The sequence below is a fragment of the Ovis canadensis genome, chromosome 17, assembly GCF_042477335.2.
Source record: "Ovis canadensis isolate MfBH-ARS-UI-01 breed Bighorn chromosome 17, ARS-UI_OviCan_v2, whole genome shotgun sequence".
NCBI classification, from domain to species: Eukaryota; Metazoa; Chordata; class Mammalia; order Artiodactyla; family Bovidae; genus Ovis; species Ovis canadensis.
Genome location: NC_091261.1, coordinates 17035824 through 17052281, shown reverse-complemented (window position 1 = coordinate 17052281; position 16458 = coordinate 17035824). Strand labels below are relative to the sequence as shown.

Genomic DNA, 16458 nt, shown 5'->3' with positions numbered 1-16458 from the left:
AAGACATCTTGAAGCAGGCATTTCCCTATGTTTTATCTTCTCCCTCCTTCCCTCTCCTCTGGGGCCCTGCTTCATCTCTTCCTCTCCACCCTTCTCCTCTACAGTGTGGTCTCCCCACTGGCTCTTTCCTCAGGGCCTACAAACATCTCCAAGCTTCTTTCTAAACAGTCTATACATGTGCACAGATCTCTCTGCTTGACCCGCCATCCTTCTCCTTCTCTTTCTACCCAGTTCATGAAAGAGGAGCCTATCCAGCTGCCCCCACTTCACATGCTCCATTCACTGTTGAAATGAAGTGCGGCTTCCAGCTTCAATATTCTCCCAAACCTATCTTCTCAAAGTTCACTTCTGGCCTCTTGACCACCACACACACCCTAGTCTCACCACCTGTCCCCTCACCTGCTGCAGCAGTTTAAGAGCTGTATGCGGTTTTCACTCATTCTTTTTGAAAACCTCTCCTTCCTTGGCCACTAACATCCAGCTGTCTCCGAGTTTGTCTATTACTGGCATCCTTCTTTTCCAGCTTTTTTTGGCCCCCTCCTCCTTAGCCGACCTCTCCTAAGCCTTGCATGGTACAGAGGCCTCAGGGTAAGCAAGATCCATCCTGGAGGATCTGTAGGAAATCAGGTATGGATTACAAATCCCCCCCAAAAGAGGTCTTGAAATCCAACAGGGAGAGAACAAGGTAAGAAGTCAGAGAACAAAGGCAGGGGTTGAGAGGAGGTCACATCTCTCTAGCTCTACAGAACCTTAAAGGCACAGCTTGATCTCAGATACTGATGTTTCACAAGATTCTGTCTTTTTCACCTTCTCTATTTCTTGTTTTTTTTTTGTTTCATTTTTTCTCCCACCTTTTCTATTGATTGCCAATACTACCTTCCTAAATATTGAGCTACTTCCAGGGTTTTGCTTACACACAGATAACCTTAATTACCCCAAGTTATACCTTTAGCTTGTCAAGGCTATGGTTTTTCCAGTGGTCATGTATGGATGTGAGAGTTGGACTGTGAAGAAAGCTGAGCACCGAAGAATTGATGCTTTTGAACTGTGGTGTTGGAGAAGACTCTTGAGAGTCCCTTGGACTGCAAGGAGATCCAACCAGTCCATTCTGAAGGAGATCAGCCCTGGGATTTCTTTGGAAGGAATGATGCTGAAGCTGAAACTCCAGTACTTTGGCCACCTCATGCAAAGAGTTGACTCATTGGAAAAGACTCTGATGCTGGGAGGGACTGGGGGCAGGAGGAAAAGGGGATGACAGAGGATGAGATGGGTGGATGGCATCACTGAATCGATGGACGTGAGTCTGAGTGAACTCTGGGAGTTGGTGATGGACAGGGAGGCCTGGCGTGCTGCAATTCATGGGGTCGCAAAGAGTCGGACACAACTGAGCAACTGAACTGAACTGATACCTTTAGCAAGAAACTCTTACCTAATTTCGAAATCCTATTCTTCTTTCTAGATTCCTTTCCTGCCCCATCTCCCTCACTTTCCCCAAGGGCTCTAAGGCATGTACAGCTATTATAAACTTTTCATTTCATATATGAATTCCCACCAACATCCACTGTGGCATTCCCACACCTTTACAATTCATGACCATCATCAAAAAATTAAATATGGGAAATGTGGAACACTTTTCTGTGTTGCCACCTGACAAAGTATTCACTGCAATGGTTCAAATGCATGCTCTTCACACCTATGGGTATCCTAAATTCATACTAAATATTATAAGTTATGTTTTTTAAAAACAGGATATTTCTCCTCAGGGTGGTGACCTCAGCTCAAATAATGCAAAGAACATTTAATATCCCTTTCTTTTTTTTTTTGAAATAATTCAGGTTAATTCAGGTGGTGCAGTGGTAAAGTATCTGCCTGCCAATGCAGGAGATGCAAGAGACGTGGGTTCGATCTCTGGGTCAGGAAGATTCCCTAGAGAGGGAAATGGCAACCCACTTCGGTATTCTTGCCTGGGAAATCTCATGGACAGAGGAGCCTGGGGGGCTACAGTCCATGGGGTCACAAACAGTTGGACATGACTGAGTGACTGAGCACACACCATCCGTGTTCTATTTGGAAAAGAGATGTTTGCAAAGCCTTTTACTGAAAAGAATGTTGAACTCTTGTGCCAACAGCAAATTTTAAAGCTTTAACCAAGAAGTAAAGTCAGGAAGTATGAATGCACCATTTTAGAGAGAGTTCTGTTACAGTACTTCTGTCATGCATGTGGAAGCGTAAGCGGAACTCCATAAGCATTTATAGAGTTAAACAAAAATAGCATGGAAGCAAATCAGTAAAAAAGTACAGGATCTAATGTTTTTGAAACCCATCAGATGTCTCTACCTAGGGAAAATAGTTACAATTTATATTAGATCATTAAAATTGACTAGATAATACATTTGTTAAAAATAGGTGCGTTCTCTAAAAGAAAAATACTGTTCTCAGGAACTGGTTTATAAGTAAAAGTTGAAAATAATCTTGAAAACCTAGCTGCTTGTCTGAAATGGTTTATTACTCCTTAGGAGAAGCTACTCTTGTCAGATTATTTGTAAGATTCATCAAATACAATCATTTGCTGGAAATCTAAATCATCATTTAAAATTATTTCAGTGGAAAATACAGAGCAGGAAAAATAAACTTACATCTCTTGATTACTGCTCTAATTGATGACAAGGGTCCTTGGCTAGAAAAAGAAAGAAAAAAAAGTTATTACACATTCATTCATTAATCTTTTTAAAGCAGAATCATTTATAATGCCAGATCATTTCTGGGATGCAAATAGCTGCAAGCAGCCAGTTTGATATATTAGTTACTGGACTATCATATTTATAAAACACAAATTAAACAACTTAAAAAATTGCCTTTGAGGGACTTCCTTGGCAGTGCAGTGGTTAAGAATCTGCACTTCTACTGCAGGGGGGCACGTTTCGATCCCTGCTCAGGTAACTAAGATCCTGCACGTCTTGCAATATGACCAAAAAAAAAAAAAAATGCCTCTGCTATTTAAGATGCTTTATGAGGACTGAGGAGGCTAGCAGAAGTAAAACTTTGCCTTAAAACTTTAAAATAATTTTTTAAAATATTTAATTTCAATTTTGGTTTCGTTGGGTCTTTGATGCTTTGTGCAGGCTTTTCCTAGTTGCGGCAGGCGGAGGCCACTCTCCGTGGTGGTGCACAGGTTCCTCTAGCCTCTGCGGAGCACAGGCGCTAGGTGTGCTTCAGCAGCCGCAGCACATGGGCTCAGTACTTGTGGCACATGGGTTAAGTTGCTCTGCGGGATGTGGAATCTTCCTGGACCAGGGATCAAACCTGTGTTCCTGCACTGGCAGGTGGATTCTTCTCCACTGTGCTACCATGGAAGCCCTTAAAATGGTTTTCATACTTCTGCACAGAGAATCTTCCAGTAAAATTCTGGACATAGGTTAAAGTCAGGTAGTAATTATATGGTGCCCAAAAGAATTTTGACCTGCTATATCTCTTTTGTGTTTTGACATTAGAATTCCTGTCTTCTATATCACATCAAAATAGATCATTTTTATAGTCAATTTGCCGTGGCTCAGATGGTAAAGAATCTGCCTACAACATACAAGAGCTGGGGTTGATCCCAGGGTCGAGAAGATCTCCTGGAGAAGTAAATGGCTACCCACTCCAGTATTCTTGCCTGGAGAATTCCATGGACAGAGGAGCCTGGGGGGCTACAGTTCACTGGGTCGCAGTCAGACACAACTAAGTGACTGACACTTTCACCTTTACTTTTTTATTGACCTAGAGACCAACAGCGCTTCTTCCTAAGATTAGAATTACAAACATCACTACCTAGAAAGAACAGTCTTCTGCTTGCTTTGGGTTTTGCTCAGTAGCTGGTTGGTCCTGGCTGCCCCTGACTATGCGATCTTGGCTGAGTCACAGAAACCTTGCGAGCCTCATCTTACTGGTCGAAACCATCTGGCTGCAAAGGGTAATACTATTAACACTAGTTTGTACGGTTGCTTGTTCATTTGTTTCTTGTCTTTATTCAAACCAGCTGGACTGTCTTTGGAATCATTTAGAAAAAATATACAACCCTGAAATTTTAATCATACGATTAAGGAAAAAATACTTGTTTAAAAATTCCTTGTTTGTTTAATGCTTTTTAAAACATTTATACTTATTTTCCAGTTTGTGCTCTTTTAAAAGTTTATGCCTGTAGTAATCTATATAAATCCCCTTGCTAGATAGATAAGATAAAACTTCAAGAAGATACAATGATATATCAGTTCAGTTTATGGGAGGAATACTTTTAAGCATATACTATTATACCAGAGAAGGAAGAAAAAAAAACAAAACACTCCAGGAGGTCTCCAATATCATGATGGTAGGACCATAATTAAAAATATAGTATTTTCAGCAATATTTATTTATTTTTTTAAATTTTAAAATCTTTAATTGTTATATGCGTTCCCAAACACGAACCCCCCTCCCACCTCCCTCCCCATAACATCTCTCTGGGTCATCCCCGTGCACCAGCCCCAAGCATGCTGTATCCTGCGTCAGACATAGACTGGCGATTCGATTCTTACATGATAGTATACATGTTACAATGCCATTCTCCCAAATCATCCCACCCTCTCCCTCTCCCTCTGAGTCCAAAAGTCTGTTATACACATCTGTCTCTTTTTTGCTATCTTGCATACAGGGTCGTCATTGCGATCTTTCTAAATTCCATATATATGTGTTAGTATACTGTATTGGTGTTTTTCTTTCTGGCTTACTTCACTCTGTATAATCGGCTCCAGTTTCATCCATCTCATCAGAACTGATTCAAATGAATTCTTTTTAACGGCTGAGTAATACTCCATTGTGTATGTGTACCACAGCTTTCTTATCCATTCATCTGCTGATGGACATCTAGGTTGTTTCCATGTCCTGGCTATTATAAACAGTGCTGCGATGAACATTGGGGTACATGTGTCTCTTTCAATTCTTGTTTCCTCAGTGTGTATGCCCAGCAGTGGGATTGCTGGGTCATAAGGTAGTTCTATTTGCAATTTTTTAAGGAATCTCCACACTGTTCTCCATAGTGTACTAGTTTGCATTCCCACCAACAGTGTATTTTTTTAAATAAAGGTTCTTGAAGGCTTTCTGTAAAAAACTACTTGAATAAAGATTGATATATGGTGACATAGAAGTGATATTAATAACAGCACTAAAATACAAGTAGGTTGACTGAACTTTTGAGAAGAAACTTCTCGGTGCAAAACTGGAGAGACTGCATGTTAACATCATGCTGACTTAGATATTAGCAATGAAAAGGATCAGAATCAGTACTTAAGAAACATGTGTCCAGGCAGGGTATAATGGATATAATCAAATGTCTACATGTAGTAATCTCCTTATTTAATACCACTGATTTTATAGGATGTTAGATGCTAAAGCTGAAACTCCAGCACTTTGGCCACCTCATGCAAAGAGTTGACTCATTGGAAAAGACACTGATGCTGGGAAGGATTGGGGGCAGGAGGGAAAGGGGACGACAGAGGATGAGATGGCTGGATGGCATCACCAACTCGATGCACGTGAGTCTGAGTGAACTCCAGGAGATGATGATGGATAGATAGGGAGGCCTGGTGTGCTGCGATTCATGGGGTTGCAAAGAGTCAGACATGACTGAGCGACTGAACTGAACTGATGACACTTTGTTATCTATGTAAAGGAGAAAGGCATATTGACTGGGGTGGAACATGGTAGGGGGTGTTAGGGTTAAACTGTTCTCCCCCCTCCAACCAAAAAATATGTTGAATTCCTAATCCCTAGTACCTCAGAGAGTGACCTTATTTGGGAATAAGGTCGGTACAGATGTCATTACTACAGTCAAGATGAGGTCATCCTAGAGTGGGGTGGGCCCCTGATTCCAATGTTACTGGTGTCCTTACAGGCAGCCCACGTGAAGACAGAGGCCCAGACAGGGAAAGTGCTGCGTGACACGGGGAGACGGGAAGCCGCTGCCAGCTGAGGAATGCGAAGACACCGCAGACCCCTAGAAGCTAGGAAGAGGCAAGGGAGGACTGCCCTGTGGCTCTCAGGGGAAGAACGACCCCTCTTGACAGGCTGGATTTCAGTCTTCTAGACTCTGGAACTGTGAGACAACACACTTCTGTCGTAAGTCACCCGGTTTGTTAGTGTTTGTTAGCACTCTAGAGTGCTGAGTGGGAGTGATAATTCATGGAGCTGTATACTTCGTGTATTTTTCTGTATGTTAACATTGAAATTAAAATGTGTGTCAGGAATTCCCTGGTGGTCCAGTCCTTCAGACTGTGCTTTTCCTAGCAAGGGTGAGGGGTCAATCCCTGGTTGGTGGACTAGAATCCCACAAGCTGCTGTTGGGGTGGAGGGTGGGGGCGCTGGAAACCTTGTTATAAAATCGAATTCTGACTGAGATGAGCTCAGGTTCTACAATTCTCAAGACTTACAGCATCATGTTTAGATCTAGAAACCAACCAACATCTTATTTCTGGTTTAAAGTTCTGCTTTAGTGGTTGGTCAAATGCAGGTCTATGGGAATCAGTTTTGGGAGATGCTGGAGTAGCCTCCAGGCTGTGCGGTGCATACAATGCAATTTCTGAACCTCAAATGTAGCTGTGGTTGAAAAACTCGTGGTTTTGCAGATGCCCCCTTATCTCCACCTTTCTGCAGAGCCCAGGTAGGAGAGCCGCCACGGAGCGGCAGGCATAGTCACTTGACCTCTGATTAAAGAAGGGGGCAACAGAGCCTGCTGTGGATCCAACTGCCCATACTCACTTCCAGCACCTCCACTCGCCAGCTGGTGCAACTCTGTGCGGTTTAAATTCCTTAGCTTCTCCAAGGAACCTTATTTCCTCACATATAGAAGCACAGATAACTCAACTCCCTCACTAGGTTGCTGTGAAGCGTAAGAGGGAGAAACCATTAAAGCAGTCGACTCCAGCCTCCAGGATCTAGTGTCTGATGATCTGAGGTGGAGCTGAAGGAATAATAATAGATATAAGGTGTGCAATTAATGTAATATGCTAGAATAACCCCCAAACCACCCCACCCCACCCTCACCTGCCCCAGGTCCATGGAAAAACTGTCTTTCACAAAACTGATTACTGGTGCCAGAAAGGTTGGGGACTGCTGTATGGAAGCATTTGATACAATGCCTGGAATGAAGTGTGTGTTCATTAAATACAAGTTGCTGTGAGCATGATTCGTTTGTTCATAATCTTTGGGGGCATCACAAAACATCTGACAACACATATAAACCTTGACAAGTTTTCACTTTGGGGTCTGATAGCCTATAGAGAGTAGGCCTAACACTTTATGTTTTTAAGAGATTGTTTTCCTCGAGGCTTACTTTGCTCTCCTCTGATTTCTGCTGTTCAGACAGAACCTGAGACCAGACCAACTTCTGCATGACAAAACACAGGACTGCAGAGGTGCATCTTCACTCCATTTTAATCTTATAAGCCTGTCCTGGCCCCTGGCAGAGCTGACCCAGATCTTCTGCCTTCTGCTTTTCAAGCACTGCTGCCCTATTACCAGGAGTCCTTGCTCTCAGTGCAGCGGATAACCCAGTCCAGAGTATGAGAATCACGGATCTTCCAGAGGAAAATGAAGGGTTGGGGAAATGGCTTTTGGATCCTGAGGAGGAGAACCAAAAGTCTGGGTCTGAGAGAAGTGTCTCAGGCCTGACTGCTGCTTTGGATTTCTCTTCCTCCAGGACTCTGGGGGTCCCCTTCCATCTTTCCATCCCACTTTCCCCTCAAAGCCCCTCTTGGCCTGTGCTGTAGGATCACTGTCTCCTGCTGCTTTTGCACAGAAGCTTGCCTAGTGGTTAAGAGGTGCTTTTAAGAAAGAAAATTGCATTTTAAAAATGAGTTTCTCAGCATAATGAAATTCCAGTGATGAATATAATGATGAGAATAGCTTATTATCATGTGTGCCAAACATAATTTTGAAAATGAGGGGGAAACAGGCTTAGAGGTTAGGGCTTCAGTCACACAGCTGGAAAGTGACAGAAAGTGAAAGTCGCTCAGTCGTGTCCAACTCTTTGCAACCCCATGGACTATCCAGTCCATGGAATTCTCCAGGCCAGAATACTGGAGTGGGTAGCCTTTCCCTTCTCCAGTGGACATTTCCGGCCCAGGAATCAAGCCGGGGTCTCCTGCATTACAGGCGGATTCTTTACCAACTGAGCCACCAGGGAAGCCCCAACATGAGGGAAAGTGACAGAGGCAGATGTGAACTCACTGCAGTCTGATTATAGTCCAAACGTCTCTAATTCAGGTTGGGTGGGTGGGTAAACGTTTCTGAGTATTCCACAAAGTTCAATATGTAGGCAAATTACTTCTAGGTATAAAGCCTGCCCCCCAGATTTCATACAGATTCTGTAGATACGGGAAAGAACAAAATAAAAGTTGCTAAGTATGACGTTGTAATGTTGTCAACAACAACAAATGGTCGTTCTTAATCTCATCTAAGAAAACCCAACCTCTCCTTATTTGGGGTCACATTTTATTTATTAATATAACAGTAAAACAGATTCTAAAAAGTATTTACACAACCTTCAAAGTAACAGTTTGTTCCTAGGTTTAAATCCATCCCTCTCCCTCCCCCTCACTTTGCTAAGGAAAAAAAACTGTTTCCACAAATCCAGGAGCTGCTGGATTTGGTTTGTTTGGTAAACAAATGAGAATGATGCCCGCAGGTGCCATCATCATCAGCACATGGGTTTTGGGAGCTTCTCTGTCTTCAGAGGGAACTGAAAATATCTCTAAAGATGCATTATTTATACAAATCCTCAATACATGCCATGGGCATATTATTAAAGTACCAGTCAATAAAGACATCAGCTTAACAAGGAGTTGAGTTACTGTGATCCAGAGATACAGCCCTCCAGTCAACTTGATAAAGCTGCCACTGAATATAAACTTTATCTCATGGTAACATCTTCTCTGAAGGCTCTCAACATTTGGATGGATTCGTCTCCACCTCCCAGTAGAAAGGTTTAACCAGACTGGTGTGATTTTTGCAGGTTGAAAGAGGTAGTCTGTCCCATCCATTCGCTCGTACATTCAATATTTATCACATGTATAACGTGTATCAGGCACCAGACATGCCTTGACAGCGCAGACTCTGACCTTTGTGAGAGAGACAAATATCAGAGGTGCTCTGCTACTCGTAGTATACAGGGGTGGGCACAACGTGCTCCGAGTGCAGAGAAGGCTTACATCACTCGATCGTGGCATCTAACATAGGACATGTATCTTGACTGAGCCTGAAGAACGTGAGAAGGAAAGCAGGAGTGAAGAGACAGCTGCGCACGATCTAAGCACAGCATATGAAGAAGCCACGGTAAGAGAGAAGAAGGATTTGGAACGCAGACGCCACGCTGAAGGACGTGGGAACATGCTGGAGGGAACTGCTGACGCCAGCATGACCAGTCAGGTTAAACACTAAGAGTACCTGGTCAGGGATATGACAGCAAATTGTTTCAAAAACAAGGAGGAATGTTTTTGGGACATCTCCCTAGAATAGACACTGTTGACTCCAGCCACTCTGTAGGCACCAGCCACCATGATGTTATGACTTTTCATGAGCTCATGAATGAATCCTGGAAGGCTGGTGTTATATGTCTCGAATTGTGGAAAGATCTACATTTTTATGGATGATAAGACTGACATGTTAATATTTTAAAAGATAAGTAATGAGTAGATTTAGGAAAAAGAAGATAAAAATGAGCAAGACTAGATTTCTGAAAGGGCCAGAAAGACCCTGGAGTAGTCTAGGATGCCTTATTCAAAACTATGTTTATTAACTTATGAAGCTCTAGCTATGTACCTGGCATTCTGCCACAAACTGGGGATACTAATGTTGATAATACATAATCTCTTCCCTCAAGAAATATGCAGTCTTTTTGGCAAGATCAGCAAATGAAACATATAAACAGAATGTGACAAAAAAAAATGTTATGCAAGGTATTATGGGAGCTCAGAGGAGGGGTATCTAAATTTAGCCCTGGGAGCTATGAGGAAGACCCAGAGCTGATGCTTGAATAGAATTAACGCAAGTTTTCTCAACTTTGGTACTATCGACATTTGTTAAAGGGGCAGGCGTGGGGGGTATACTGTGTGTAACAGAACGATTAGCAGCATTCCTGACCTATACCCACTAGAAGCTAAAAACATATGGTCCCCTACCCCCAACACTTGTGACAGCCCCAAATGGCTCTGTTGTTGTTCAGCCACCCAGTTGTGTCTGACTCTTTGTGACCCCATGGACTGCAGCATGCCAGGCCTCCCCTTCACAGATAACTGCCTTGCCCTGGCGAAGGGGCTTGCATAACTCAATGAAGCTATGAGCCATGTATGAGCCTTGCGTGTAGGGCCACCCAAGACAAAGTGTTCACTGCAATGGTTCAAATGCATGCTCTTCACACCTGTTGGTAGCCTAAATTCATACTAAATATTCTGTTATGCTTTTAAAAAGAGAAAAATTACCCTCAGTTGAACTAGTAAGCCAATGACAACAAAATAGAGTAACGGTATTTATATGGATGGGAAAGAAGTCGGCTTTGCCATTTCCAGTTGTCAAGCTGATGGTGGCAGCAATGGGATCAAATGGGGATGGGAGTGGAGGCTCGGTCTGAGGGGACAGGACAAAGGCAGCTATTAGAAGAGAAGAAAGAAGAGAAATTTCTAGCACCAAGAGCAGCCTTTGAAAAGTGGTGCTGTCACCATGTCAGGTGAAAAAATTAGTCTTACTAAGAAGGAACACAAGAAGTCAGTCATTCTATGAGCATAACCTTTTTAAGTCAGGTGTTTATAAACCAAGTCAGGTGCTTATGTGCACTGCTTTTTTTAAATGATACTCATTTCAGGACCACAGTAAACCTTCACTTGCTGTATAGCAGGAAAAAAATCATTATATATACTTTTATAAGCAGAGCATTGGGCCAACCTGTATTTTTCTCTTAAAACAGAAAGTAATAGTGTTATAGAATAACAAAAATACCTGTGCTTTCATCTTTTGTGTATCATTCAAAATTTTTATCACCCTACATTACCTGCTAGATTAAAACACTATCATGTAATGGGGAAATAAAGTATGAGTTAGTAAATAACATTTACCACTAAGACAAATATAAAGCTATATGATGCCATTTTAAAAGTGTCTAAGTTAATATTATGATCACAATATGTAGGGCCAAATCTGATAAACTGTGGGGAAAAAATAAGTGTAGTTACCTGAAACTAATGAAAACAAATTATGTTTTAGCTCTAAAACTCTAATTAGCTTCCATAAAGTTTGGGCATGGCAAGGGGAATGAGTTCCTTCTTCAGACTTAGGAAATAAAGATTAGTAAAGAAAAATTATTGAGATCTAATTAGAATGGTTTTTACTAAAGTTAAAAGCTATAACAAAACTACAAAATACTTCTATTATTAATAATACTGTGAAAGCCTTACAAAAAGTTATGAGTCCTGAGTTCATTTGCTTTTTCATAACACTGACAGCTCAACTATAATCACTGAGATCTATAACATAACATTGTTATATCAAGTTATTTTTCTACTGACTCTTTTTAAAGAAAAGAAAATCATTTGTACAACCTTTATTTATATTCTTGGTTTCATGACAAAAAAAGTTAGTACATATTTGAATTGAGTTTCACTGATATACTTCACCTGCTATAAAATTTGTAAAATGAGTTCTATTGACAGTGTAGCTGTGAGCATGAACAACACACAGGTAGAGAGAAAGCAAACAGGATGCATGATGTACCTCCAGGGCATCATGACTGTAGTGGGAAAAGGAAAGAATCTGGAGCCAGCCAGAGGCCTGCTTCGGAGAAGGCGATGGCACCCCACTCCAGTACTCTAGCCTGGAGAATCCCACGGACAGAAGAGCCTGGTGGGCTGCAGTCCATGGGGTTGCGAAGGGTCGGACACGACTGAGCGACTTCCCTTTCACTTTTCACTTTCATGCACTGGAGAAGGAAATGGCACCCCACTCCAGTGTTCTTGCCTGGAGAATCCCAGGGACAGGGGAGCCTGCTGGGCTGCCGTCTCTGGGGTCGCACAGAGTCGGACACGACTGAAGCGACTTAGCAGCAGCAGCAGCAGCAGAAGCCTTTCCTATCTGCATGCATGCTTAGTTGCTCAGTCATGTCTGACTCTTTGCAACCCCATGGACTATAGCCCGCCAGGCTCCTCTGTCCATGGAATTTTCCAGGCAAGAATACAGGAGTGTAAGTTCAGCCTATGTACTCACTCACTGGAATTATTTCTTATCTGTAATATATGGATACCAATGCCCATCTTTTGGCTTGTTTCTAAAACTGAATGACCTTAAAAAAAAAATAAACCTACATAAAATATACAGCACAGTGCTTGGCACATCTGGGACTTCCCTAACGGTTTGGCGGTTAAGAATCCGCCTTCCAGTGCAGCGTATATGGTCCCTGGTGTGGGAACTAGGGTCCCACATGCTGCAGGGCAACTAAGCACACATGCTATACTCACAGAAGTCCGAGGACTGCAATGCAGAGCCCACACAGCCAAAAAGGAAAAGTAGGCTCTATTTTTCTGCCCTACTTCCCAGTACACAAGTTTCTGGAGTCCATAATTATACCAAGCTACAATTTTTTAGAGATGCCCGGCCAACACCAGTTGAGCTGCCCAGTAGTTATCACAACCCTACCTTATAAATTCAAATAATTGACCATTCACATTTCAGTTGCAATTATTATTCACAACTTACAACCATTCTGAGCTTTACACTGCACGCTTCACATGTACCTAATCTCTTTTGAAGCTGAAGCAATAATAAAGCCGAGAGAACAAAGCAGATCTACAGGCTTTCTTGAGCACTGTGTTTTCCCACAGAGAACACAGATCCCTGCTCCTTTAGGTCATCCTTCCCATAATGTTTTTCACCAAATGGGCATGGTGATCAGTGGCTCTGCAGTTTCATATTTCTTTAGCTCTATTAAAAAAGAAGTCTCACAAAAGTGTTCAAAGATCCTAGCAGAGGCTTTTAACTTTACTGTTAATAACTAAAGTACATTCAAGATTAGCATATGTTGCCCCATCCTTTCCAACGTTTTGTTTTTTCTTTTTTTTCCACACATGCATGTCTTGATTTCCTAATTACACTGTAAACTTCTCAAGGAGAGACACGATGATCTTCCATTTGGTTTTACAGCGCAGCTTCGTGGGAGTCACAGGCTCACTGAACTATTGAGAACTCAATCCTACTCACAGGGGGAAACACAATAGAGTGAATAGCACAGGTGATTCCACCTACAATCTACTAATAAGCAAATCCCCAGAAATAATTTCACTGCTGGCTTTGTTCTGCTTGTTTGTTACATCTTGTATGCACATCTTGCCACAAGTGTCTGGCTCTGATGCTTAAAAATAGGAATTTTTCATACAAAATGTCACCTTGATAAGTATCTGGTGTTCAGTGAAGAACAGAACTCTCTCCTAACAGTAGATGGAAAACTCTCTTATTAAGAGATGGTATCCATCGTGGCACCTAATTTGGCAACTTTGTCAATTAATGGAATTTTAGTGGTAATTCTGCCTATTCACAGGTTTTCACCATATGCTATCTTTAGAATCTGTCTCTTTATAAGTTAAGCCTCTGGTAATTCCCAACCAATAAGCAGCACATCACTGGTGTGCTGCTAAAGTTCAAACCATGACCCATACACAGTAGTACACAGTGATGTTAATCAGATGCAACCGCGAGTTATGTTACTTGATGCAGAGCATGTACAACTTGCCCCAAGAAGAGGAACAGGAATAATGTCAAGTCAGCACCTAAGAAAGGTGGCATTTACTGCAACATGTAAGAACAGGATCTTTGGCACGATCTTAAGATGTTAACACAAAAAGGTTGAAAACTTCAGGTTTGATGTATAACTGTGTTCAATAAACATCTATTGAATGAATCAAGGAAATAGTAACCAGAATAAATCTTTTCTGGTTTATATCTTTCTTCTATAGTCAACCTAAAGTGATCTATAGAACAAGTTTACATAGAAAACATGGGCTTCCCTGGGAGCTCAGAGGGTAAAGAATCCGCCTGCAATGCAGGAGACCCTGGTTCAATATCTGGTTAGGAAGACCCTCTGGAGAAGGGACAGGCTACCCACTCCAATATTCTTGGGTTTCCCTGGTAGCTCAGGTGTTAAAGAATCCACTTGCAATGCGGGAGACCTGGATTTGATCCCTGAGTTGGGAAGATCCCCTGGAGAAGGGAAAGGCTACCCACTCCAGTATTCTGGCCTGTCCATGTATAGAATGTACAGAATGTCATGATCCCATTCTATATAGTCCATGGGGTCGCAGAGTCATATGCAACTGAGAGACTTTCATGTAGAAAACCTAGAAAGACAAAAAGCGCTAAAATTTACTCCTCCCTTTGCTGTATATATAGCAATACAGGAGGATTAACTTTTATGATTAGAAGTTATTTGTTGGTAAAAGTATGAAATTCCAGAGAAACATCTACTTCTGCTTCATTGACGATGCTAAAGCCCTTGGCTGTGTGGATCACAACAAACTGTGGAAAGTTCTGAAAGAATTGGTCTTGGGAGTACCAGACCACCATACCAGTCTCTTGAGAAACTATGTGGGTCAAGAAGCAACAGCTAGAACCAGACATGGAACAACTGACTGTCCAAAATTGAGAAAGGAGTGCAACAAGGCTGCATATTGTCAACCTGCTTATTTAACCCCTATGCAGAGTACATCATGTGAAATGCCAGGCTGGAGAATCACACACTGGACTCAAAATTGCTGGGGAAAATATCAACAACCTCACATATGTAGATGATACCACTCTAATGGCAGAAAGTGAAGAGGAACTAAAGGGCCTCTTGATGAGGGTGACATAGGAGAGTGGAAAAGCTGGCTTAAAACTCAACATTTAAAAAATTAAGATCATGGCATTCAGTCCCATCATTTCATGGCAAATAGAAGGGGAAAAAGTGGAAGCAGTGACAGATTTTATTTTTTTGGATTCCAAAATCACTGTGTTCAGTGACTGCAACCATGAAATTAAAAGATGCTTGCTCTTTTAATATGGCAAACTTAGCATATTAAAAAGCAGAGATATCATTTTGCTGAAAAAGTCTGTGTAGTCAAAGCTATGGTTTTTCAGTAGTCATGTATAGATGTGAGAGTTGGATCATAAAGAAGGCTGAGAGCCAAAGAATTGATGCTTTTGAACTGTGTTGTTGGAGAAGACTCTTGAGAGTCTCTTGGACGTAGATCAAACCAGTCAATCCCAAAGGAAATCAACCCTGAATATGCATTGGAAGACCTGATGCTGAAACTGAAACTCCAATACTTTGGCTACCTGATATGAAGAGCCAACTCTTTGGAAAAGACCCTGATGCTGGGAAAGATTGAAGGCAAAAGAATAGGGCAGCAGAGGATGAGGCAGTTAGATAGCATCACCGACTCAATGGACATGAATTTGAGAAAACTCCGGGAGACAGTGGAAGACAGAGGAGCCTGATGTGCTGCAGTCCATGGAGTCTCAAAGTGTCTGCCACAATGTAGCAACTGAACAACAAAAAAAAGCATGAAAAGATCACAGCATTCTAAAAAAGTGTCCATGATATGCCAGGACAGAGTAAGGGATAATAAAATGTTGAACATGTGGCAGTTTCAGCTTGAAGCACTGCAAATATCCAGAGACTGATTTTGCAAACTTTTGTCCTATTAGCTGATGATGTCTGTATTTCTGACCAAAAGACAGGTATGTACTCAGTTACAAAGAGAACAATTTTAATTTTCAACCGAGAACTTTAATGCTTCTTTTATCCCAGGTATTATGCTAGATATCAAGAAATAAGATCTATGGCTAGGACATGGTCCCTGGTTGTAAGATGCTCATGGTTTAGTCAAAAGCCTGTGGACTGAAGCGCACAATATGTACTTCTGATTTTCTTAAAATAAAGTCTTTCATAGACTGGGTACTTTTATTAGAGGTATTCTGTTGCATTATTTCCTCTACTAGTCTATAAATTCCTTCCCAGGCAATGTACATATTGGAAAGATGTTACATATAAACCTTAAATTAAAAAAAATTATGGACAATTAAAAAAAATTAAGAACTTTTAAAGTACTTTTGGCATGTTCAGATTCCATGCCATAAAATATTTCAGATCATAAGTAAAGAACAAGTCTCCTAAAGACTAGTGACTAATATAGTTCTTGTTGTTGCTCTTCAAGCTTATTTTTATTTTCTTGAAGTAACACATAATATTACTTTAGAAACCAGATAGTCTTAGAAACTTATTAAAATACAAAATGACAATCCCCTGCCCATGCCCCCTCCAGAATTTTCTCCAGAGTCCCACTGTCTTCTAGCTCCACTGGCACCACAAAGAAGCCCGTTGTGACCTCTGCTCTTTTCCCTTGGAGGTCCCCGGGTTCCCTGTATCTT

The 16458-nt window shown here is 41.6% G+C and overlaps 1 protein-coding gene across 9 annotated transcripts in view; it reads right to left on the bottom strand.

The window, feature by feature from the left end:
- The window catches only part of SH3D19 (SH3 domain containing 19), a 201254-nt gene that overhangs the window by 63772 nt on the left and 121024 nt on the right, over positions 1 to 16458 (bottom strand). For all 9 annotated transcript variants that reach the window (XM_069556718.1, XM_069556723.1, XM_069556719.1 and 6 more), the window contains exon 3: positions 2637 to 2677. In XM_069556718.1, the coding sequence (XP_069412819.1) occupies positions 2637 to 2677 (41 nt within the window). The remainder of the gene's footprint in view (positions 1 to 2636; positions 2678 to 16458) is intronic.